The following is a 27,190-nucleotide window of genomic DNA, read 5'->3' on the forward strand; positions in this document are numbered from 1 at the left end:
ATTTCACAATAAAAAATATGTTGCATCTTCAAAGTGGTAGGCATGTTGTGTAAATCAAATTATACAAACCCCCCCAAAATCAATTTTAATTCCAGGTTGTAAGGCAACAAAAATGCCAAGAGGGTGAATACTTTCACAAGCCACTGTATATACAGTAGAACCTTTAGGGGTGCCATGATGCAAGCAATAGAACCCTTTTTGGTTCTATCTAGAACCTTTTTCTATCTAGAACTCCTGCAAAAATGTCCATTAATTACAATCCACATAATAATTCACATTTCCTGTTGGTTCAGGATTATTTTTACTGTATGGCACAATTTAGTTCGTTAACAATAGTAAGACTCTCAATCTTACTTGCAACACGTATCTTCAGCACACAGTAAATTGCCTCTGCATGAGGTGCATTGGTCTGGCCTGACATGTAGGATAATTGACACCATTAGAAAGACAGCAATGACCCCTTTACTCTTTAGTTTGTTTGTTTGCTATAAAAAATGCAGAGGGCACTAACATTCACACATAATATTGCATTATGGATCAGCTGACTGGGAACGGTCACAGTGTATGATGGCTGTTGATCCATCCCACTAACACAACTGTTTTGAGTAATTAACTATCGATTCAATTATAATGGTCTTCCTCAAACATGTTTAATCAGGTGTTACAGCCGGTCTGGAACAAAAACCTGCACTCCGCATCCTGCAGCCCTCCAGGATCAGATCTGCCCAGTCCTGCCTCAGATGAATAAAGACAAATCTTTTCAATAATTCAATAAATCAATGTGATTGAGTTAAATAATTCAGGTGAATTTAAATCAATAATTAATGTAAATTAATTATCACATGGCAGGCTATTTGAGAGAAAAAAATAGAGATCAGATTCATAGCTTTACATGCTTCATAGAGTACATCAAGTCAAATCAAATGTTATTTGTCACATGCGCCGAATACAACAGGTGTAGACCTAAAAGTGAAATGCTGACTTACAAGCCCTTAACCAACAATGCAGTTTTAAGAAAAAAATAGAAAAAAATAAAGAAAAGTAACAAATAATTAAAGAGCAGCAGTAAAATAGCAACAGTGAGGCTATATACAGGGGGGTCGGTACAGAGTCAATGGGCGGGGGCACCGGTTAGTCGTGGTAATTGAGGTAATATGTACATGTAGGTAGAGATATTAAAGCGACTATTATTAGATAACAACAGAGAGTAGCAGCAGCGTAAAAGAGGGGGGGGGGGGGGGGGGGGCAATGAATAGCCATTTGATTAGATGTTCAGGAGTCTTATGGCTTGGGGGTAGAAGCTGTTTAGAAGACTCTTGGACCTAGACTTGGCGCTCCGGTACCACTTGCCGTGCGGTAGCAGAGAGAACAGTCTATGACTAGGGTGAATGGAGTCTTTGACAATTGTTAGGGCCTTCCTCTGACACCGCCTGGTATAGAGGGCCTGGAGGGTAGGAAGCTTGGCCCCAGTGATGTAATGGGCCATACGCACTACCCTCTGTAGTGCCTTGCGGTCAGAGGCCAAGCAGTTGCCATACAAGGCAGTGATGCAAACCGTCAGGATGCTCTCGATGGTGCAGTTGTAGAACCTTTTGAGGATCTGTGGACCAATGCCAAATCTTTTCAGTCTCCTGAGGGGGAATATGTTTTGTTACCCTCTTTACGACTGCCTTGGTGTGCTTGGACCAGCCCCATCGATGAGAATAGGAGCATGCTCGGTCCTCCTTTTCCTGTAGTCCACAATCATTTCCTGTGTCTTGATCATGTTGAGGGAGAGGTTGTTGTCCTTGCACCACACGGTCAGGTCTCTGACCTCCTCCCTATAGTCTGTCTCGTCATTGTCGGTGATCAGGCCTACCACTGTTGTGTCATCATCAAACTTAATTATGGCGTTGGAGTCATGCCTGGCCGTGCAGTCATGAGTGAACAGGGAGTACAGGAGGGGACTGAGCATGCACCCCTGAGGAGCCCCGTGTTGATGATTCATTTTGTCCAGGTGTGAAAGGGCAGTGTGGATTGCAATAGAGATTGCGTCATCTGTGGATCTGTTGGGGCGGTATGCAAACTGGAGTGGGTCTAGGGTTTCTGGGATAATGGTGTTGATGTGACCCAAGACCAGCCTTTCAAATCACTTAATAGCTACAGACATGAGAGCTACAGGTCGGTAGTAATTTAGCAGGTTCTTGGGCAAAGGGACTATGGTGGTCTGCTTGGAACATGTTGGTATTACAGACTCAGACAGGGAGAGGTTGAAAATGTCAGTGAAGACACTAAGAGGTGTACCTGTGGACGTATTTCAAGGCCTACCTTCAAACTCAGTGTCTCTGCTTGACATCATGGGTAAATCAAAAGAAATCAGCCAAGACCTCAGAAAAATTATTGTAGACCTACACAAGTTTGGTTTGTGCTTGGGAGCAATTTCCAAATGCCTGAAGGGACCACGTTCGTCTGTACAAACAATAGTACGCAAGTACAAACACCATGGGACCACGCAGCTGTCATACCGCTCAGGGAGGAGATGCGTTCTGTCTCCTAGAGATGAACGTACTTTGGTGTGAAAAGTGCAAATCAATCCCAGAACAACAGCAAAGGACCTTGTGAAGATGCTGGAGGAAACAGGTACAAAAGTATCTATATCCACAGTAAAACGAGTCATATATCGACATAACCTGAAAGGCCGCTCAGCAAGGAAGAAGCCACTGCTCCAAAACCGCCATAAAAAAAGCCAGACTACGGTTTGCAACTGCACATGGGGACAAAGATCGTACTTTTTGGAGAAATGTCCTCTGGTCTGATGAAACAAAAATAGAACTGTTTGGCCATATTGACCATCGTTATGTTTGGAGGAAAAAGGGGGAGGCTTGCAAGCCGAAGAACACCATCCCAACCGTGAAGCACGGGGGTGGCAGCATATTTTCTGCAGGAGGGACTGGTGCACTTCACAAAATAGATGGCATCATGAGGAGGAAAATTATGTGGATATATTGAAGCAACATCTCAAGACATCAGTCAGGAAGTTAAATGGGTCTTCCAAATGGACAATGACCCCAAGCATACTTACAAAGTTGTGGCAATAGCTTAAGCAATAGCTTAAGGACAACAAAGTCAAGGTATTGGAGTGGCCATCACAAAGCCCTGACCTCAATCCTATCGAAAATTTGTGGGCAGAACTGAAAAAGCGTGTGCGAGCAAGGAGGCCTACAAACTTGACTCAGTTACACCAGCTCTGTCAGGAGTAATGGGCCAAAATTCACCCAACTTATTGTGGGAAGCTTGTGGAAGGCTTCCGGAAACGTTTGACCCAAGTTAAACAATTTAAAGGCAATGCTACCAAATACTAATTGAGTGTATGTAAACTTCTGACCCACTGGGAATGTGATGAAAGAAAGAACATAGGAAATAAATCATTCTCTCTACTATTATTCTGACATTTCACATTCTTAAAATAAAGTGGTGATCCTAACTGACCTAAGACAGGGCATTTTTACTAGGATTAAATGTCAGGAATTGTGAAACGCTCTGGCTGAGCGTTTTCCTGTTTGCTTATGGCGTTATACAGCTCATTGAGTGCAGTCTTAGTGCCAGCATCGGTTTGTGGTGGTAAATAGACAGCTACGAAGAATATAGATGAAAACTCTTTGGTCGATAGTGTGGTCTACAGCTTATCATGAGATACTACCTCAGGCGTGCTAAACCTTGAGACTTTCTTAGATATCGTGCACCGGCTGTTGTTTACATATATACATAGACCGCCACCCCTTGTGGCTGCTGTTCTATCCTGCCGATACAGTGTATAACCCGCCAGCTGTATGTTATTCATGTCGTCGTTCAGCCACGACTCGGTGAAACATAAGATATTACAGTTTTTAATATCCGTTGGTAGGATATACGTGCTTGTAGTTAGCCACTCGTCGCCAGATCCTCACAAGACATCCCGATCTCCTTCCGTGAAACCTCCGTTTCTTTCTCCTGCGAATGACAGGGACGAGGGCCTGTTCGCGTGTCTGGAGTAAATCCCTCTCGTCCGACTCATTAAAGAAAAATGATTTGTTCAGTTCAAGTTGAGTTATCTCTCTTCTGATGTCCAGAATCTATTTTCGGTCATAAGAGACGGTAGCACCAACATTATGTGCAAAATAAGTTACAAACAATGTGAAAAAACTAACAAAATAGCATGGTTGGTTAAGAGCCCATAAAACAGCAGCCATCCCCTCCGGCGCCATCTTAACACCACACTAGATCCGAGCTTCAACTTTAAAGTAACAAACGGACTGACCATGCAAGTGCTGCAGAGGTACAGTGCCTTCAGAAAGTATTCATACCCCTTGACTTATTCTACATTTTGTGGTATTACCGCCTGAATTCAAAATTGATTAAATAGATATTTTTCTGACCCATTTACAAAGAAAATACCTCATTATGACAAAGTGAAATCATGTTAAGATTTTTTTGCAAATATATCCAAAACGAAATAAGAATTCATAATTTTCACCCCTTTGCTATGCCACTCCAAATTGAGCTCTGGTGCATCCAATTTCCTTTGATCATCCACCTGTGGCCAATTCAATTGTTTGGACATGACTTAGATAGAAACAAAGCTTTCTATATAAGGTCCCACAGTTGACAGTCCATGTCAGAGCAGAAAGTAGGCAAGTCAGTTAAGAACAAATTCTTATTTACAATGACGGACTACCCCGGCCAAACCCTAACCCTGACGACGCTGGGCCAGTTGTGCGCCACCATATGGGACTCCCAATCACGGCCAATTGTGATATAGCCTGGAATCGAATCAGGGTCTGTAGTGACACCTCTAGCACTGAGATGCAATGCCTTAGACTGTTGCGCCACTCGGGAGCCCCAGATACTATAACATGAAGTCCAAGGAACTAGCCGTAGATCTCCGAAATATAATTGTGATGAGGCATATACCGTATCTGGGGAAGGGTATAAAACTATTTATAGGGTGTTAAAATCTTCCAAGAGCACAGTGCTCTCCATCATTGGGAAATTGAAAAAATATGGAACTACCCAGACTCTGCCTAGAGCTGGCTGTTCGACCAAACTGAGCAACTGGGCAAGAAGGACCTTGGTCAAAGATGTGACCAAGAACCCAGTGACCACTCTGACAGAACTACAGAGTTCCTTGGCTGAGATGGGAGAACCTACCAGAAGGACAACAGTCTCTACAGCACTTCACCAATCTGGGCTTTAAGGGAGAGTGACCGGACGGAAGCCATCCTGAGAAAAAGGCACATGGCAGCACGCCTGGAGTTTGCAAAAAAATAAAGCAAAAGATCTGTGGTCTGATGAGACATTATTTAAAACAGCCAATTAATGGTGTGTAAAACAAAATTGAACACTGACATAAAATTAATGGCAAGAAATGTGCTGTTGAAAAATATGCTTAACCAATAGGAATATAGCTTTTTATAATATTTTTTTTTAATGACAGGTTTTTCATTTGTCTCTTTATTTACAGAGCTCTATGCACATAAATACTTTACAGTTTAATACTTTTACAACCTGATTCTTTAGATACTGATATAGTTCCATGCCACACTTTGAGGAACTTTAAAAAATATATACTGAAATGTTTAGATGGAGGACTAATTGTTTATACAATTAAGTTACTCTACCAGCATACAGTGCAACCGTTCAATACTTGGATGGTTATAAAACAGGGATAAAAAAAAAGAGGCCATTGCATAGTCTGTTACTCTAAAAGGACTTGTGAACCCTGCAATATGTCAGTCCTTGCATCAGTTTGATCAGCCAAGTGCTATTGAACGTGCCATGTCAAAGAAGCTAACATTGGGCTCAAGCATTTCTTCATTGATTTCATCTCAGTTATCTGCGTGGGTGTCAAACGTGGACTGCTATATGATTTGACGCACTCCCATGACATTCAAGTTTTAAAAAAACTCCGATTATTTTAAAAGATTATATATTGGGGAAATAGCAAAAAAATCTGAGAATGAGAATTCCCAGGTAAGGCTGTCTAGACCATGAGACAAGTGGTTTTTCATCTTTCATCAGTGGCCCCGCTGATGTAGCTTGAACAGAAACGGTTATTTAAGCAGAAATGATCTAAAGCAGTTCAGTTGGCATATAGATTTAGCTTTAAAAACTGATAACAGTATTATTGTAACCCTCCCATGTGGTTGGTGTTTGCGGCATGTTATTCAGCCAATCATTGGGCCATCAGACTTCTGTTGTTAGCTCTGAGATCTTGATGTTGACAAACAGAGAAGATAGAGGGATTGCCGTCCCATCTTTGGACAGAAGGTGGATATGGCGATATCCTGTGAAGTGTGAGGAGAGAAGCCAGAAGAAATTCAGCTTGTTGTCATGAAGAACCACTTGGAAACCATTACTCATACAGTAAAATATGTACATTTGTACACAACAGGCTTAAATTAAAACACTCTAAAATTCTGACAAGTTTCATCAATTGATTTAACCGTTATCGAGTCAATAGGATCAAATTATTTTGTACAATCATTTAAAGAAAACTGCAATTGGGATTTGCCCAGTTGTCCAGACTTCACCCTCAGGTGTAATATGATAAGGTCAATCTTACCTGGCTGAATACAGGTGAAGGGCACAGTGAACTGGCCCATGAAGTCGTTCCTGGAGGCCTTGTCATAGTCCTCCACCACAAAACGCACCAGGGCCAACTCAGGGACATGGACGATAAAATTGAGGGTCTCATTCCACAGAGGGTTAAAACCTGTAGGCAGGGGGGGCAGCAGAGTCCAGGTTTTAGACAGCCAAGAGAAGTACAGAGGTTCTATGTCGTGTTCTATCTAATTCACTAAAACATGGCATGGTGTATAATACTTACATGAAATAATAATGGTAATGCATTTATTTTATTTTTTTTTATTCAGTAACAGTCAAAAGTTTGGACACACCTACTCATTCAAGGGTTTTTCTTTATTTTGACTATTTTCTACATTGTCGATTAATAGTGAAGACATGAAAACTATGAAATAACACATATGGAATCATGTAGTAACCAAAAAAGTGTTAAACAAAAACAATTTAAGAAAAACTCTTGAATGAGTAGATGTGTCCAAACCTTTGACTGGTACTGTATATTTTTTAAGTCTTAGTTTATTGGATAGAAGATAGAGGAGAGTATGCTGAAATAGCATTGGGCCGAATTGGAACCCATGCTGCTGTGGTTCATGTGCACTGGAGGAAGCGGCCTAGACCACCTTAGGCCACAATGCATGCATTTTAGTCCAGGAGTAGGCTGGGTCTGTACAAAGACCCCAATGAATGTGTTTTGCCAATCCTTGAAAGCTGGTCCCTCACCGTTGTTGTCAATGTAACTAGTTTCTTGCTTGGCTTGGTCCTGAAATACTCCGTAGATCTCCACTCTAACCAGAGGGTCAACGATAGAGCCCTCCTTCTGGTTCACCTTTGGTAGCTGCTGCCCACTGATCACCTTATGGACAAACACATGCACATAAAATCAAAACTTAGACAAGGATACACACTCAAAAACATTGCAAATGAAACCGGCAAAACACACTAACTGTACATGCACGGGCACACAGTTGTTTCTGGACCTGGATTGACAGGCGGAGTGATGTGTAACCGTTCCGGTCCTGGGGTCTCTCTGGATCAAAAGAGTCATCATTCCTCATGAAGTCAGGTTTGAGGACGTAGCCGCAGCAGCCGTTCTGACTGAAGAGCCCATCGTTCAGATCCATCTCTAGCCCAGCCGTCTGGAAATTCAGAGCCACTAAGAGAACATCAAATCAATGTATATAGCCCTTTTCACAAATTTGTCACAAAGTAAAGAAGAGGGAGGAGACAATGTGTTTGTAGTCTCTAACTCTCCTTGGCTTGCACCCTGTTTCTCTCCAGACCCATCTACAGTATGTGTTACCTTGCCATTTCTGGCAGAAAACCTTCTCTTTCTTCCAGCTAGGAAGCAAGCAATGCATGTATGGATGTGTACGGTGTGTTTCACCAGGCCTAATGTAACATATAATAGAAACAACAGGTTCTAGGCCTGTTTAAGGTAAATCGTCTGGGACAGAGAGTGTATAAAAAAAACAAGCAAAGTTTTACGTTATGTGCTAGCTGGGCTATGCCTGAACTAGCCCAGCTAGCACATAATGTTCTAAGAACATACATTCTGTTCTCAGAACATAAAGAAAACGTCCCATAAAAAACACAAGAAAACCTTCGTAACATTCAGAGAACGTTCTAAGAAAGTTATTTAAAAACATATACATTCCGTTCTCAGCATCAACAGAACTCTCTCTATCCTCTATCTTGTTAAGTGTGTTCAGGAGTGTTGGCCTCGCCCACTAATTGGCCACACCTGATCTTAATGAGTGCTTGTTTTCTTTTAGAATTGGGTCTGTTTGAATAGACTAAAATGAAAAGCTTTGTATGCATAAAAAAAACATGGCATTATTTATTATTAATTATTAATTTATTATTAGTATTATTATTTATATTTTCTACATTGTAGAATAATATTGAAGGCATTAAAACTATGAAATAACACATATGGAATCATGTAGTATCCTAAGAAGTGTTAAACAAATCAAAACATATTTTAGATTCTTCAAAGTAGCCACCCTTGTATAAACACTTATTTTTGCACAGCATCACCAGCAAAGAAGAGAGGGATGTTGCTGCATCGGATGACCTGGCCTCCACAATTCCCCGACTTCAACCCTATTGAGATGGTTTGGGATGAATTTATATTCTTCAAAGTAGCCACCCTTTGCCTTGATGACAGCTTTGCACACTCTTGGCATTCCCTCAACCAGCTTCATGAGGAAGTCACCAGGAAGGCATTTCAATTAACAGGTGTGCATTGTTAATAAGTTAATTTGTGGAATTTCTTTCCTTCTTAATGCGTTTGAGCCAATCAGTTGTATTGTGACACGGTGGGGTTGGTATACAGAAGATAGCCCTATTTGGTAAAAGACCCAAGTCCATATTATGGCAAGAACAGCTCAAATAAGCAAAGAGAAACGACAGTCCAACATTACTGTAAAGATGGCACCGACAGAGAGGGCTGCCTCGCTTCTACATTGTTAGAAAATCTAAAGTGTTATTACATACAGCCGGGAAGAACTATTGGATATCTGAGCGACGTCAACTTACCATCACTACGACCAGGAACACGACTTTCCCGAAGCGGCTCCTTTCTACGTACCAGCCAGGGTATTTGAATTGATTCCAGAGGCTGACCCAAAACAACGCTGCCGGAGAAGAGGTAGACGGAGCGGTCCTCTGGTCAGACTTAGGAGGCGCGCACACCCTCCACCGCTTCCGAGTATATTACTTGCTAATGTCCAGTCTCTAGATAACAAGGTAGACAAAATTAGGGCAAGGGTTGCTTTCCAGAGAGACATCAGGGATTGTAACATACTCTGTTTCATGGAAAATCTGTGCTGTCGGAGATGGTACAGCCACCTGGATTCTTTGTGCATCGCGCCGACAGGAATAAACATCTCTCCAGGAAGAAGAAGGGCGGGGGTGTATGTTTTATGATTAACGAATCATGGTGTAATTGTAACAACATACAGGAACTCAAGTCCTTTTGTTCACCTGACCTAAAATTCCTCACAATCAAATGCCGACTGTATTATCTCCCAAGGGAATTATCCTCGTTTATTGTCACACTCGTGTATATCCCCCCTCAAGCCGATACCACGACGGCCCTCAAGGAACTTCACTGGACTTTTTGTTTATGCAAACTGGAAACCATATATCATGGGGCTGCATTTATTATAGCTGGGAATTTTAACAAAGCAAATTTGAGAACAAGGCTACTGTAACGGGCTTCCTCCTTCTCCTCATCCGAAGAGGAGTAGCAAGGATTGGACCAAAGTGCAGCGGGGTGTGAATTCATAATGATTTATTTGACAGGACGAAAAAACACGAAAACACTTTAACAAACTACAAAACAACAAACGACGTAGACGCACCTGAACATAGGAACTTACATGACACGAAGAACGCATGAAACAGGAACAGACTACATAAACCGAACGAACGAACAAACAAACCGAAACAGTCCCGTGTGGCGTAACATACAGACACTGACACAGGAGACAACCACCCACAACAATCAATGTGAAAACACCTACCTTAATATGGCTCTCAATTAGAGGAAATGAAAACCACCTGCCTCTAATTGAGAGCCATACCAGGCAACCCATAAACCCAACATAGAAAACACATAACATAGACTACCCACCCAAACTCACGCCCTGACCAATAAACACATACCAAACAACAGAAAACAGGTCAGGAACGTGACAGAACCCCCCCCTCAAGGTGCGAACTCCGGGCGCACCTCTAAAACTCAAGGGGAGGGTCTGGGTGGGCATCTGTCCGCGGTGGCGGCTCCGGCGGTGGACGAGGACACCACTCCACCACGGTCTTTGTCCCCCTCCTTAGCGTCCTTTGAGTGGCAACCCTCGCCCCCGACCATGGTCCAGGAACCTTCACTAAGGCCCCTCCTACATAGAGGAGACAACTCAGGAACGAGAGGTAGCTCAGGCCAGAGAGGTAGCTCAGGACAGAGAGGTAGCTAAGGACAGAGAGGTAGCTCAGGACAGAGAGGTAGCTCCGGACAGAGGGACAACTCTGTACTAATGGCAGCTCCGGACTGGGTGGCAGCTCCGGACTGTAGGGCAGCTCATGACTGTAGGGCAGCTCATGACTGGAGGGCAGCTCATGACTGGAGGGCAGCTCATGACTGGAGGGCAGCTCATGACTGGAGGGCAGCTCATGACTGGAGGGCAGCTCATGACTGGAGGGCAGCTCATGACTGGAGGGCAGCTCATGACTGTAGGGCAGCTCATGACTGTAGGGCAGCTCTGGCAGCTCCTGACTGGCTGGCGGCTCTGGCAGATCCTGACTGGCTGGCGGCTCTGGCAGCTCCTGACTGGCTGGCGGCTCTGGCAGCTCCTGACTGACGGACGGCTCTAATGGCTCGGGACAGACGGGCGGCTCTAATGGCTCGTGGCAGACGGATGGCTCAGAAGGCGCTGGGCAGACGGATGGCTCAGAAGGCGCTGGGCAGACGGATGGCTCAGAAGGCGCTGGGCAGACGGATGGCTCAGACGGCGCTGGACAGACGGATGGCTCAGACGGCGCTGGGCAGACAGATGGCTCAGACGGCGCTGGGCAGACAGATGGCTCAGACGGCGCTGGGCAGACAGATGGCTCAGACGGCGCTGGGCAGACAGATGGCTCAGACGGCGCTGGGCAGACGGATGGCTCAGACGGCGCTGGGCAGACGCGCAGTACAGGCGGCATTGGGCAGACGGCCGACTCTGACCCGCTGAGGCGCACAGTAGGCCTGGTGCGTGGTGCCGGAACTGGTGGTACCGGACTGGAGACACGCACCTCAAGGCTAGTGCGGGGAGCAGGAACAGGGCACACTGGACTCTCGATGCGCACTATAGGCCTGGTGCGTGGTACCGGCACTGGTGGTACCGGGCTGAGGTCACGCACCTCAGGGCGAGTGCGGGGAGAAGGAACAGTGCGTACAGGGCTCTGAGGACGCACATGAGGCTTGGTGCGTGGTGTAGGCACTGGTGGTACTGGGCTGGGGCGGGAAGGTGGCGCCGGATATACCGGACCGTGCAGGCGTACTGGCTCCCTTGAGCACTGAGCCTGCCCAACCTTACCTGGTTGAATGCGCCCCGTAGCCCGCCCAGTGCGGGGAGGTGGAATAACCCGCACCGGGCTATGTAGGCGAACCGGGGACACCATGCGTAAGGCTGGTGCCATGTAAGCCGGCCCGAGGAGACGTACTGGTGGCCAGATATGTAGGGCCGGCTTCATGACATTTGGCTCAATGCCCAATCTAGCCCTACCAGTGCGGGGAGGTGGAATAACCCGCACCGGGCTATGAACACGTACAGGAGACACCGTGCGCTCTACTGCGTAACACGGTGTCTGCCCGTACTCCCGCTCTCCACGGTTAGCCTGGGAAGTGGGCGCAGGTCTCCTACCTGCCCTCGGCCCACTACCTCTTAGCCCCCCCCCCAAGAAATTTTTGGGTAGTACTCACGGGCTTTTCGGGCTTCCGTGCTAGACGCGTCCCCTCATAACGCCGGTTCCTCTCTCCGGTTTCCTCCGCTCTCCGAGCTGCCTCCAGCTGTTCCCATGGGAGGCGATCCTTTCCAGCCAGGATCTCCTCCCATGTGTAGCAACCCTTACCGTCCAAAACATCCTCCCATGTCCATTCCTCCTTCTTGCGCTGTCCCTTCCTCCCGTTACACCGCTGCTTGATCCCGGTGGTTCGGTGGGTGGTTCTGTAACGGGCTTCCTCCTTCTCCTCATCCGAAGAGGAGTAGCAAGGATTGGACCAAAGTGCAGCGGGGTGTGAATTCATAATGATTTATTTGACAGGACGAAAAAACACGAAAACACTTTAACAAACTACAAAACAACAAACGACGTAGACGCACCTGAACATAGGAACTTACATGACACGAAGAACGCATGAAACAGGAACAGACTACATAAACCGAACGAACGAACGAACAAACAAACCGAAACAGTCCCGTGTGGCGTAACATACAGACACTGACACAGGAGACAACCACCCACAACAATCAATGTGAAAACACCTACCTTAATATGGCTCTCAATTAGAGGAAATGAAAACCTCCTGCCTCTAATTGAGAGCCATACCAGGCAACCCATAAACCCAACATAGAAAACACATAACATAGACTACCCACCCAAACTCACGCCCTGACCAATAAACACATACCAAACAACAGAAAACAGGTCAGGAACGTGACAGCTACCTAAATTCTATCAGCATATTAACTGTAGATCTCGCGCTGGAAAAACACTGGATCACTGCTACTCTAACTTCCGTGATGCATACAATACCCTCCCCCGCCCTCCTTTTGGCAAATCTGACCATGACTCTATTTTGCTCCTCCCTTCCTACAGGCAGAAATTCAAACAGGATGTACCCGTGCTAAGGACTATTCAGCGCTGGTCTGACCAATCGGAATCCACGCTTCGAGATTGTTTTGATCACGTGGACTGGGACATGTTCCAGGTAGCCTCAGAGAATAATGTCAACGTATACGCTGATTCGGTTAGTTTATAAGGAAGTGTATAGGAGATGTTGTACCTACTGTGACTATTAAAACCTACCCTAACCAGAAACCGTGTATAGATGACGGCATTTACGCAAAACTGAAAGCGCGAACCACCGCATTTAACCATGGAAAGGTGACTGGGAATATGGCTGAATACAAACAGTGTAGTTATTCCCTCCGCAAGGCAATCAAACAAGCGACATGTCAGTATAGAGACAAAGTGGAGTCGCAATTCAACGGCTCAGACACGAGACGTATGTGGCAGGGTCTACAGACAATCACGGACTACAAAAGGAAAACCAACCACATCACGGACACCGACGTCTTGCTTCCAGACAAACTAAACACCTTCTTTGCACACTTTGAGGATAATACAGTGCCACCGACGCTGCCCGCTAACAAAGACTGTGACTCTCTTTCTCCGTGGCCGAAGTGAGTAAGACATTTAAACGCGTTAGCCCTCGCAAGGCTGCCGGCCCAGATGGCATCCCTAGCCGCGTCCTCAGAGCATGCGCAGACCAGCTGGCTGGTGTGTTTACGGACATATTCAATCTCTCCCTATCCCAGTCTGCTGTCCCTACATGCTTCAAGATGGCCACCATTGTTCCTGTACCCAAGAAGGCAAAGGTAACTGAACTAAATGACTATCTCCCTGTAGCACTCACTTCTGTCATCATGAAGTGCTTTGAGAGACCAGTCAAGGATCATAACACCTCCACCTTACCTGTCACCCTAGACACACTTAAATGTGTTTACCGCCCCAATAGGTCCACAGACGATGCAATTGCCATCACACTGCACACTGCCCTATCCCATCTGGACAAGAGGAATACCGATGTAAGAATGCTGTTCATTGACTATAGCGCAGCATTCAACGCCATAGTACCCTCCAAGCTCATCATTAAGCTTGAGGCCCTGGGTCTCAACCCCGCCGTGTTCAACTGGGTCCTGGACTTCCTGACGTGCTGCCCCCAGGTGGTGAAGGTAGGAAACAACATCTCCACTTCACTGAGCCTCCAACTCAATCATCAAGTTTGCAGACGACACAACAGTAGTAGGTTTGATTACCAACAACAACAAGACAGCCTACAGGGAAGAGGTGAGGGCACTCGGAGTGTGGTGTCAGGAAAACAACCTCTCACTCAACATCAACTAAACAAAATGAGATGATCGTGGACTTCAAGAAACAGCAGAGGGAGCACGCCCCTATCCACATCGACAGTACAACAGTGGAGAAGGTGGAAAGTTTGAAGTTCCCCCGTGTACACATCACTGACAAACTTAAATGGTCCACCCACACAGACAGTGTGATGAAGAAGGCGCAACAGTACCTCTTCATCCCCAGGAGGCTGAAGAAATTTGGCTTGTCACCTAAAACCCTCAAACTTTTACAGACACACAATTGAGAGCATCCTGTCAGGCTGTATCCTGGCCTGGTATGGCAACTGCACCGTACACAACCACAAGGCTCTCCAGAGGGTGGTGCGGTCTGCACAACGCACTATCGGGGGCAAACTACCTGCCCTCCATGACACCTACAGCACCCGATGTCACAGGAAGGCCAAAAAGGTCATCAAGCACAACAACCACCCGAGCCACTGACTGTTCACCCTGTTACCATCCAGAAGGCGAGGTCAGTGCAGGTGCATCAAAGCTGGGACCGAGATACTGAAAAACAGCTTCTATCTCAAGGCCATCAGACTGTTAAACAGCCATCACTTACACAGACAGGCTGCTGCCTACATACAGACTTGAAATAATTGGCCACTTTAATAAATGGATCACTAGTCACTTTAATAATGCCACTTTAATAATGTTTACATATCTTGCATTACTCCTCTCATGTGTATGCTGTATTTTGTACGATCTATTGCATCTTGCCTATGCCGCTCTGTCATTTCTCATCCATATATTTATATGTATATAATCTTATTCCATTCCTTTACTTAGATTTGTGTGTATTAGGTAGTTGTTGTGGAATTTTTAGATTACATGTTAGATTTTGCTGCACTGTCGGAACTAGAAGCACAAGCATTTCGCTACACTCGCAATAACATCTGCTAACCATGTACACTCCCGTTCGAAAGTTTGGTGTCACTTAGAAATGTCCTTGTTTTCCATGAAAACATACATGAAATGAGTTGCAAAATGAATAGGAAATATAGTCAAGATGTTGACAAGGTTGTGAATAATGATTTTTAATTGAAATAATAATTGTGTCCTTCAAACTTTGCTTTTGTTAAAGAATCCTCCATTTGCAGCAATTACAGCTTTGCAGACCTTTGTCATTCTAATTGTCAATTTGTTGAGGTAATCTGAAGAGATTTCACCCCATGCTTCCTGAAGCACTTTTCACAAGTTAGATTGGCTTGATGGGAACTTCTTACATACCATATGGTCAAGCTGCTCCCACAGCAGCTCAATAGGGTTGAGATCCGGTGACTGTGCTGGCCACTCCATTAAAGACAGAATACCAGCTGACTGCTTCTCCCTAAATAGTTATTGCAAAGTTTGGAGCTGTGCTTTGGGTCATTTTACTGTTGTAGAAGGAAATTGGCACCAATTAAGTGCCGTCCACAGAGCGTTGCAAAATGGAGTTATAGCCTTCCTTCTTCTAGATCCCTTTTACCCTGTACAAATCTCCAACTTTACCACCACCAAAGCACCCCCAGACAATCACATTGCCTACACCATGCTTGACAGATGGCGCCAAGCCCTCCTCCAGCATCTTTCATTTTTTCTGTGTCTCACGAATGTTCTTCTTTGTGATCCGAACACCTCAAACGTAGATTTGTCTGTCCATAACACTTTTTTCCAATCTTCCTCTGTCCAGTTTCTGTGTTCTTTTGCCCATCTTAATCTTTTATTTTTTCTTTGCAACTCTGCCTAGAAGGCCAGCATCCTGGAGTCGCCTCTTCACTGTTGACGTTGAGACTGGTGTTTTGCGGGTACTATTTAATGAAGCTGCAAGTTGAGGACTTGTGAGGCATCTGTTTCTCAAACTAGACACTCTAATGTACTTGTCTTCTTGCTCAGTTGTGCACTGGGGCCTCCCACTCCTCTTTCTATTCTGGTTAGAGCCCGTTTGTGCTGTTCTGTGAAGGGAGTAGTGTGCAAACCTGTAGTCAAGGCAAATGGTGGCTACTTAAAATAATCTAAAATATATTTTGATTTGTTTTACACTTTTTTAGTTACTACATGATTCCATGTGTTATTTCATAGTTTTGATGTCTTCACTATTGTTATACTCAAACCCTTGAATGAGTAGGTGTGTCCAAAATTTTGAATGGTACTGTATATATTTCCATATTGAAGCCATGCAATTACCTAGAACAGTGTGGACTGCAAACAGGTTCAAGTTCATGTATTTAGCAAAGATGGGATAGGTCTACATTTTGTCATTTCGTTTCTGCAAGCTATTTAACAAACTATAACGGACTAACATTGGAATTGGAGTTGATTCCAAGGCAATACATAAAAGACTGTAAATACACAACTTGAACCAAACACATATTTAGCCACGGAGCATGTTCTGATTGGCCAGTGAGGGGTCAAGCCTCGACACACATACTTATTTATTCATCAAAACCCAACCATTTCGCACCACCACAATCATTATTATTGGTTGTGAAAATAGCAAAATATTCACCCTGAACCTATAGCGCTACTGCATTTCTATGGGAGCTATCTGTGCTTGGAGTTCAAAAAAGTTAACCCAAAATAAGCTAACAGTGTTATTAAAAATGTTATTGAAACATTCAATTAAAGTTTTAAGGAAGCCTCAAAATAACCTAGAATTTTAGTTCTCAAAGCGTTAATAAAACCTCCAAGGAAAACGTTCAAGGATCCAGAGTAAATGTTCTCAGAACCTCCCTGCAACCTAAAAATAAACATTCCCAGAACGGACAACATTTTTACTTCCGTTCTCAGAACATTTTAAAAACATTAAGTTTTACAGGTCAGTTAACGTATGACTTCATTCCCAGAATCAATAGGAAACCAAAACTGCTAGCTTGTTTAAAAACAGATTTACACTACAACATTGACCTGAGTACAAAATGGTTTAAGTGAAGAGGCTCTCACCTATCTGACAGCCTACGTTCCACAGCTCCTGTGGGTTGTAGTTGGAGGAGTCGGTCCTCATGCCACTGGGGTAGACCCTGCTCAGCTGTCTGCTGTTGTGGCGCACAAACTCTGCCCCTGAGAAATACACAGCCATACAGTAATGCTTTTTTCTATCCCGTAACCCAGGGGACCTACAACAGTGAATGGTTGTGAATTCCTAACCAATGATCCTTGGCAATATCGATACATTGTTTGCTATGTAGGTATTGCTAAAATAGTTCAGGGCACACCTGTTTCCTTTGCAAGTTTCCTGGCCTTGGACTCAGAGAAGGAGGACATCTCGTAGCACTTGGAGTGCAGGCGAGAGTACTCAAAGCTGTGGAAATGAACACTCTTGCAATACACCACCAGATCCGAGAGTTCCCTGGAGAACTTGGATTTCTGAAGAGACAGGACGTTACATGTAAGTGAACAGATATCACCTGCTTTGTGGCTATTAATTAAACCACGGCATATCATGATTAGCTGGCAGGTCAAGGCACAGTGTTTATTGCTTGCTTAGTGTGTGATATTGTTTGCAAAATGGCAGAATGTATTGTCAGTAATAATATAGTCATGTATAAGTGTAATAGTTGGTGCAGATGACGGCAAGAGGTTGCCAGTCGTTCACCTCCAACCATCCATCCATCCTTCCGTCCATCCTAACAGATCCATTCATCCATCTGTCCATCATCCGTCCGTTCATCCTTCCAGATACATCCGTCCAGCCACATACCTTATCATTGAGACGAAGGTCCTCTGCAGACAGGTTTTCTGCAGACGGGCTCTTAGGGTCAGCCTCTTCTTCGTCGCTGATCTCATCAGTGACCTCATCGGTCAGCATTTCACTTTCTTCTAGGCCGCCAATCTTCTTCGCTTTCAGCAGGACCTTTCCCTTCAGATCCTTATATGAGTATGCACGAATCCAAGGACACATGCAGGTGCGGGGGCACACACACACACACACACAAACATACACGCACATACATACACACATGTGTATAGATGACAATGTATAATAACTGATGCCAATGAATAGATGATGTAATGTATTATACGTAGATGACGCAAAAGGAAATACTGTGCCATGTTTGAATATAATTGTATTTTGTATACAGAAAAAAGCCTGCAATTAGCACCAATGACTGTAATTTCCTCCATATTAAAGGGATAGTTCGAGATTTTGGCAATGAAGCCATTTATCTACTTCAGCGTCAGCTAGCATGCTAACTGTTCCTATAGACTTCCAATCATTGCGCTAACGCTAGTTAGCATTGGCTTGTGAAAGTACATCTAACTTCCTTTATGCTGGACGCAGAGACATAAAAATGGTATCCACAATGGTACTCTTCTGCAGCTAGAGATAATAAAATATGTATCCTTCACCACAAAATCCCCAACAAATTACTCCCCCCTCCCAAAAAAATTATTTGCGGAGCCACTGCAGTACCACTCTGGACCCTGAGCAGTGAATTGAAGGGGTCCAGTGTTGGTCTTACCTGAGGAGAGGGCAGCTCTTGGGGAACCAGCGTGTCGAGGGGGGCCCTGAGCAGTGTGTCCCCCAGGATGGTGTCCAGGAGCTGGGCCATGACCCTCTGCTGCTCCATGCTGCAGTGGTTCTCCAGGGACAGGATGACAGGAAACTCAGACACCTGGGACACAGGGAGAGGGGACGGACGGAATGCCTAAAAAAATGTGTTGAACTTTGACAGTCATTTTTTTACAGTAGTTCTTCTGAGAAGAGGTGAAGGCTGAAGACAGGATGTTTTATGATGCTGAATACTTGGTTGAAGCAAAAACCAATACAGAAGACAAATGACCAGAACCACTAAGAGACTGGATTGGACTTAGAGTTGGGGATAGAGCTGCCGTGGTCATGAAGGCTACAGTTAATTCAGGTATTGAAGTGCCCACCTTGAAGGCGTACTCCGCCAGTGTGGTGATGACGTCTCTGAAAAGTATCTTGGACGTCAAGGTGTGGCCGTGATAAACAACCGGCTCTCCATTTGGCCCATCCCAACAGTCCACCTCGACGCAACGACAGCCACGCTTCAGAGCCCTGCACACAGACATACTGAGTTAAACAGCGGTGTATATCAAAAGTTGTTTGAATACTGCCTTACTGCCATGTAAGCTATAAAGGGTTGCAATGCTGAGTGTTTTGTTCCTCACTGGATGTAGGCCTCCTGGCTGCTCTGTCCTCGGAGCTGGTCGTCCATCAGGTAGGTGTTGTGGGAGGAGCAGATGAAGTAGTGGCTGAGGGGCTGGCTCATGTCCTGGTGCAGGGCCAGCAGCTGGGGATCCAAGATCGCACTCTCCGGAGAGACCAGGTACATTTGGAAGCCGTCTATAGACATGGCCCCGTGTTTCTTGGCTGTGAGAAGACATGGGAAGTTCTGTCTTATATAAGTCAACCCAATCAGAAAATGCTCATTAACTACATCTCTCTGTTGATTGTGGTTGACAATGGCAGTTGATTACAATTGACTATGGTCAGTATAATTGTGGTCAATCATGGTTACTTGTTGAAAAATCTATATATATGGACATACAATATACAATACTTAATATAAGGACAAATATATATATATATATATATATATATATATATATATATATAAATATCTTATTGGAACTGTAATGGAAATGTTAATGTTTGTGCTTTTCTTATAACTAATTTCTGTGTTCTATTCATGTGCTGTTCTATAAATCAATTTCTGTGTTCATGCAAGTGGCTGACTGTACAAATCCTCACTTATCAGTAGCTGCAATTTGGCAGTATGACTAGACCTTGTTTTGAGAACAAACAAAAGATATCTCAGTTTAAAGGTTTCAGCTTGGAGAGAAAGAAGCCTCGTAAGGTGTTGGTCTGTCCCATGTTATGAAACAGTATTGGTCAGTCACATGAATAAAACCAAACGGTAATGATGAATTAATTATGCTAAATCATGCAAATATAACTTGTCTGTGTATAGCCGTATATAAGACATTTGCTGGGACTGCCCAGGCAGAGCTCCTGATTGACATGTGTACTATGGTGCATTTAGTTGGTTGGAACCTCTCCAGCGCGCTGACAATAAACAATGATTAATTTAAGATTGACTTTGAGTGTCCCTGTGTAAGAATTTCCATGACAGAATCCCCCCAACAAACTACAAAGTTAAAAAAATAAAAGGGCACTAAAAAACATACAACATATTTTTTATGAAACATGGCGACTTGTTGACCGGCCATTGTGGGCTCTTGTGGTTCACTCAGGTAGACTAGGTAATGATCATTGTGGTTGTCATTCATTATGATTGACATTGTCTTAATGAGGCTATTATTGGTCTCAATCATATAGTTGATTGTGGTTGACCACAGTTGCACAGTGGTCCTTACCGTTCTCTGAGGGTTCATAGCGGTCAATCAGCTCTTGGGCGTGCACCAGACTCCTCTCCCCCTCCTGCTGCTCCTGCTTCAGGAAGTCCTCCAGCTCAGCGAGGGTTAATATTTGTCCGTCCCGAGAATAGTCCTGGAACACCCGCCACACGTCCTCCCTCTCCGTCAGCATCTTATAGAATTGGACAAACTCCTCGTTCTCCAGACAACCTGACTCTGACTTATCAGCCATCTGGGGGTAAAAGCAAAGAGCAGAATACTTGTCTACTTCAGAGAAAAGGTGTTCCCATTACATTTTATTTTCGATTAGAGTTCTACCACTTTATGATGGTAGACCACTGACAGTGTAGTCGCTTACGATGACATCATAGAAAAGCAACCAATGTTGGGAACAATTCCACCACTTACATCATCCACATTTAACTACTGCTCACAATACTTTAAAGTTGATTACATGTCAAAATCCATGGATTTGCATGTGAGTATATGTGCATATGCCTAAATTCCAAATGAATGGGAAAGATAAGCACCATCCCATTCATTTGGGATTGAGAGACAAATAGCTGGATCTCTACAAGAGTTAGCATGGAAGATGGACTCAATTCAAAAGTGAACAGTAGATGATGACGGTAACCTCACCGTGAAAAGGCGAAGAGCGTACTCTTCATTCATGCCCACGTTCATCATCTTCAGCAGTGTGCGCACCTCCTTGAAGTTCATCCGTCCATCTTTGTTTTTATCCGCCTTTTGAAACCAGTCCCAGATCCACCTGAGAAAAGGAAGACGCTGGCTAAGGGCAACAATTAGTAAGAGATAAGATAGAATGGAGCAACGTTATAGACCCTCATTGGTTTGTATGGTTAATCAATCCGTATATTGTATTTAATGCTGAGCTTGGAACAAGGATACTGGTCGAGCCTCTCCTTGTCATTCATGCTCTCAGTGTTCTGGATCAGTTTGCGGATGCCCCGGATCCAGACCTGCGCTTCGGACGGCGACTCCGCCACCAGGTCCAAGTTGCTGCGGCGACCACGGAACACCAGGGTGAAACAGAGGTCAGCGGGGAACTCATCAGCGATACTCAGCAGGATCTCCGACTGGTGACCCTCGCGCACCACATCCACGTCAGCCACAGAGACTAAGAGAGAACATTAGGCATCATGTGAAGACATACTCAGGCTTTTTCTATGCTAAAGTGATTTCTCAATAGATGATTGTATGCCTCATCCTTTTTTCAAGAAAGACATACTATGGCCGTTAATTCAACTTTTTATCTGCAGTCTGGTCAATTCTTATGCTGTCTCCTCCCTGTTTCCTCCACCCACCCACACCCACACACGTGCAGTACTCACAGGTGGAGTGGCCTGTCCCTGCCCACCTGGACTTATACCAGATGGTCTGGCCATCCTCCTGCAGGCGGAAGTGCCGCTGCTTCTTCCAAGAGCGAGACTTGACCTTCCTCAACATTGCCCCCGCCTTCATCACCTGGAGGTCCTCGTCACCATGGGCAACTGTGCAGGATCAGGGGTTAGTGGTCAAGGTTGGGGTCAAAGGTCATCTTGACCATCCTTGCAAATATTGTCTTAATCAATTTAGACCTTGTGTTGTTTCTCTATTCTGGTTAATGGAGTACAATATCTGTACTCCAAAGTTCATTTTTAAGATTTTGATCAGAGGAAATTCTCTTAACCTGTCTGGCTCTGGCGTTCCGCCAGCGGAACTCCTCCCACATTCCACTGAAAAGACAGAGCGCGAAATTCAAAAGATATTTTTTAGAAATATTTAACTTTCACACATTAACAAGTCCAATACAGCAAATGAAAGATACACATCTTGTGAATCCAGTCAACATGTCCGATTTTTAAAATGTTTTACAGCGAAAACACCACATATATTTATGTTAGCTCACCACCAAATACAAAAAAGGACAGACATTTTTCACAGCACAGGTAGCATGCACAAAGCCAACCTAACTAACCAAGAACCAACCAAACTAACCAACAAACAACTTCATCAGATGACAGTCTTATAACATGTTATTCAATAAATCTATGTTTTGTTCGAAAAATGTGCATATTTCAGGTATAAATCATAGTTTACATTGCAGCTACAATCAAAAATTGCACCGAAAGCAGCCAGAATAATTACAGACACCAACGTCAAATACCTAAATACTCATCATAAAACATTTCTGAAAAATCGATGGTGTACAGCAAATTAAAGACAAACATCTTGTGAATCCAGCCAATATTTCCGATTTTTTAAGTGTTTTACAGCGAAAACACAATATAGCATTATATTAGCTTACTACAATAGCCTACCACACTACCGCATTCATTCATCAAGGCACGTTAGCGATAGCAATAGGCACGTTAGCGATAGCGAATAAACCAGCAAGATATATAATTTTTGACTAACCTTGATAAGCTTCATCAGATGACAGTCCTATAACATCAGGTTATACATACACTTATGTTTTGTTCGAAAATGTGCATATTTAGAGCTGAAATCAGTGGTTATACATTGTGCTAACGTTGTGCTAACGTAGCATCTTTTTCCCACAACGTCCGGATATTTTTCTGACACTTTTTCTGACACATATATTCTGACCAAATAACTATTCATAAACATAACTAAAAAATACATGTTGTATAGGAAATGATAGATACACTAGTTCTTAATGCAATCGCCGTGTTAGAATTCTAAAAATAACTTCATTACGACATCCAGCTTAGGTATAGCGAGAGAGTACCCAAAAGCTGGGCGCCAACGACTAGTACAACATGTTCGACAGATATATGAAATAGCATCATAAAATGGGTCCTACTTTTGCTGATCTTCCATCAGAATGTTGTACAAGGGGTCCTTTGTCGGGAACAATCGTTGTTTGGTTTTAGAACGGCCTTTTTCCCTCTCGATTTAGCAAGCACACTTGCCAAGTGGCGCGAATCTCTCCATCGTCGACAAACAAAGAGAACAGAACACGGCAAAACTCCCGAAAAAATTTCAATAATCTGATTAAACTATATTGAAAAAACATACTTTACGATGATATTGTCACATGTATCAAATAAAATCAAAGCCGGAGATATTAGTCATCCATAACGACAGCTTATCAGAAGGCAAATCCAGGTCCCTTCTCGCGCTCTCCAGAAAACAGGAAACTGGTGACACGTCATGCCAAGAGCTATGATTCGAGCCCAGATCAAGTTACACACTCAATTTCTTCTCTCACTGCTTGTCGACATCTAGTGGAAGACGTATGAAGTGCATCTAAACTAATAAATATCAAGGACTTTAATAGGCAGCCCCTAGAACAGTGCATCGATTTCAGATTTTCCACTTCCTGTCAGGAAGTTTGCTGCAAAAGGAGTTGTGTTTTACTCACAGATATAATTCAAACGGTTTTAGAAACTAGAGAGTGTTTTCTATCCAATAGTAATAATAATATGCATATTGTACGAGCAAGAATTGAGTACGAGGCCGTTTAAATTGGGCACGATTTTCCCCCAAAGTGAAAACAGCGCCCTCTGTCCTCAACAGTTAAAGATCCACACGTTTTTTGTTTTTTTTGCCTAAATGACTTACCCAAATCTAACTGCCTGTAGCTCAGGACTTGAAGCAAGGATATGCATATTCTTGATATCATTTTAAAGGAAACACTTTGAAGTTTGTGGAAATGTTAAATCAATGTCGGAGAATATAACACATTAGATCTGGTAAAAGATAATACAAAGAAAAAACATGTTTTTAAAATATTTTTTCTACAATCATCTTTGAAATGCAAGATAAAGGCCATAATGTATTATGCCAACTCAGGCGCAATTTAGATTTTGGCCACTAGATGGCAGCAGTGTATGTGCAAAGTTTTAGACTGATCCAATGAACCATTGTATTTCTGTTCAATTTTTTTTAATCAAGACTGCCCAAATGTGCCTAATTGGTTTATTAATACATTTGAAAGTTCATAACTGTGCACACTCTTCAAATAATAGCATGGTATTCTTTCACTGTAATAGCTACTGTAAATTGGACAGTGCAGTTAGATTAACAAGAATGTAAGCTTTCTGCCAATAACAGATATGTCTATGTCCTGGGAAATGTTCTTGTTACTTACAACCTCATGCTAATCACATTAGCCTACGTTAGCTCAACCGTCCCGCGGGGGACCCACCGATCCTGTAGAGGTTTTAAATTGTATTATTGCATTATTGATGCAACCTCATGCAACCTTTTAGTATCTGTCAACTTACACAAGCTTTGGGGAGATTCCATTGCTAGCCTTGACACATGCCCGTGGGAATTTCCTGCAAAAAAGAAGACAAAAAGAATTGCTGTGATACATATTATGCTGTAATAGTGACACAAGTAAAATTATTCCCTCCCTACTTCCTGATCAGTGTGGACATCCATGGCTGAATAATCGATCTAACTGTGTCATCAACATTTTAGCTGGGGTGCATGCAGAGCTCGGAAATCCAATCAGACTTATGCTTTCTCTTTCTTTCTACTGATTGACTAAGAGGGAGAGGTGTAGAAGATTGACAACCCAAAGCTTGGCAGTTCTTACAGTCGGTGTGCTGCATGGATTCAATTAAGTCTCCCTGGACTGTAGTTTCCACTGCAGAATTCTCAAGCAGTGTAGGGGTGAATGCAGTTTAACCAGGACAATACAGAGAACGAACCAGGTATCTCATTCATGAATCTAAAAAATTGCACCAAAAGTAACAGCTAACTCTTCAATTCATATGCGAATTCTCAAGTCATATGCCATAACTGAATTGACCCCAACCCTATTCTCTATGTCCCTGTGTTAGAATGACAACTACTTTTGGTGCTTCTATCAAATACAAGTGTATTAGCCTTTGGAAGAAAATATATTCAGCACCAATCATCTGTCTAGTCCCCTAGGGAAGAGGTGCTCAACTCCTCACAGAGAGGAAACTCACAAGAACGTATTGTATTGTACACTCCAAACAGTCAAATGTTCCATAAAGGGAGAGTTCAAATGGCTTCTCTTCCTTCTTTTTTGGGCTATAGAATGTCTCCCTTTCCTCAAGTTGTCATTTTACAACATTTGTAGAACAATGGCTAATTTTGATAGTATATTTTCTCTCTTTTTTTACAGTTTACAGCAAGGTAAATTGTTCCATAGTTCAAAATACCACAGAGGCTTTTCCTCCCAGCCCCACTGTTAGTTTGTGAGCGAAATATCCTCTCCTTCTTCAGCAATACAAGTGTAACTAAAGCATTGTCCCTGAAGTACTGCAAAGAAACTATCCGTTGAATATTTTTTAACAACACCAGTGATGTTTTTGATATGTGGTGTTTGTGAAAAGATGTGAAAGAATAGGAAGAGCTCTCACAAAGCAGTCATTTTCATGGACCCCTCCTATAACTACAGTATATTCTACACATACAGTACACGCTCACGTGTACACACATAGTCATACGATTCTAACCAATGAATAAACCTCTATGTTATGTTATTTGGTGGGCCGTTGCTAGTGTTTTGGAAAGAGAACTCTCTCAGGGTATATGACTAATACCCAGCCATGTGCCTGAGGGTGTCCACCTGACCACAAACACAGGGAGAGAATCCTGACTCACTGGCAAGTTGGCGTCATACTTTAAATGGGCTACTCACACTAAAAACTACTCAGAGTATTAAAGAAATACTGTTTATCAAGTGAAGTGGCAGCCTCATCATATGCCCATATGTCTTCACTCTACATTTAATTACAAGCACCCCTTATTATAACCATCTGTGATATATGACCGTCATTGTAAATTAGGCTGTCATTGTAAATAAGAATTTGTTCTTAACTGACTTGCCTAGTTAAATAAAAAAAATCCCAAATAATATATATATATATATATATATATATATATATATTATTTGGGATTTTTTTTATATATATATATATATCCACAGGAATGTTCAATTTCCCTTTCATGAAAGCTCTGTACTCAACCCTCAATGCGCTGTTGCTACACTTCAGGATGAGCTGTGTGAAGAATCCTGTAAACAAATTCAGGTCCACCAGTCTTTTAGCACACATGTAAAATGTGCTTGTGCCATGTAGGGAGGCTGGCTGAAGGACAACAAAGTAGAACCAGATGCTGTAATATGAGACAGAATCAAAACAGCAACCAGGGGGTAAGATTATAATCAAACCAACAACCGCAACACTGAACCACAACCTGCGCTGAACACATAATGTAGTGTAGGCTATGCCTTTTACTATCAAGATAAGGACAAATATAATGAGTCAAAGGAGAAGAAATGACACTTACCAAATTGTAGACCTCTCCCTCGGGTCTTTGCCCTGGCTCCGCTGGGGCTGCCACTGCTGTGAAGAGCTCCAGAATAGATTGGGATGTTTGGTGAGAGCCAGTCCAGGAAAGGGCTCCAGACCAGAATTAGGAAGTGTCAAAGATAGCTGGCCACCCAAAAGAGATAGGGGTCTGGTGGGGGTAGCAGGCCCAGTAGAAAGCTCCAGAACTATGGACGCTTAGGGAGTGTCCCGAGACCACTAGCCAAGCACTGGGCTCAGGAGATGGGGAGTGTTCAGAGGAAAGCTGGCTCA

At 43.5% G+C, this 27,190-nt stretch overlaps 1 protein-coding gene across 1 annotated transcript; it reads right to left on the reverse strand.

The window, feature by feature from the left end:
- Positions 1-5,424: 5,424 nt before the first annotated feature.
- Positions 5,425-27,190, reverse strand: LOC120058202 (1-phosphatidylinositol 4,5-bisphosphate phosphodiesterase delta-4-like). The gene is made up of 16 exons (XM_039006690.1): positions 26,898-27,190; positions 24,854-24,907; positions 21,953-22,111; positions 21,510-21,738; positions 21,240-21,369; positions 20,601-20,832; positions 19,392-19,593; positions 19,134-19,278; positions 18,719-18,871; positions 17,956-18,123; positions 17,471-17,621; positions 17,199-17,315; positions 7,578-7,753; positions 7,321-7,453; positions 6,581-6,730; positions 5,425-6,302 (listed from the first exon to the last, which is right to left on the reverse strand). The coding sequence occupies exons 2-16, from the start codon at positions 24,873-24,875 to the stop codon at positions 6,202-6,204; spliced, it is 2,268 nt and encodes a 755-aa protein (XP_038862618.1). The 5' UTR covers positions 24,876-24,907; positions 26,898-27,190; the 3' UTR covers positions 5,425-6,201.

This window comes from Salvelinus namaycush, chromosome 13, assembly GCF_016432855.1.
Source record: "Salvelinus namaycush isolate Seneca chromosome 13, SaNama_1.0, whole genome shotgun sequence".
NCBI lineage: Eukaryota > Metazoa > Chordata > Actinopteri > Salmoniformes > Salmonidae > Salvelinus > Salvelinus namaycush.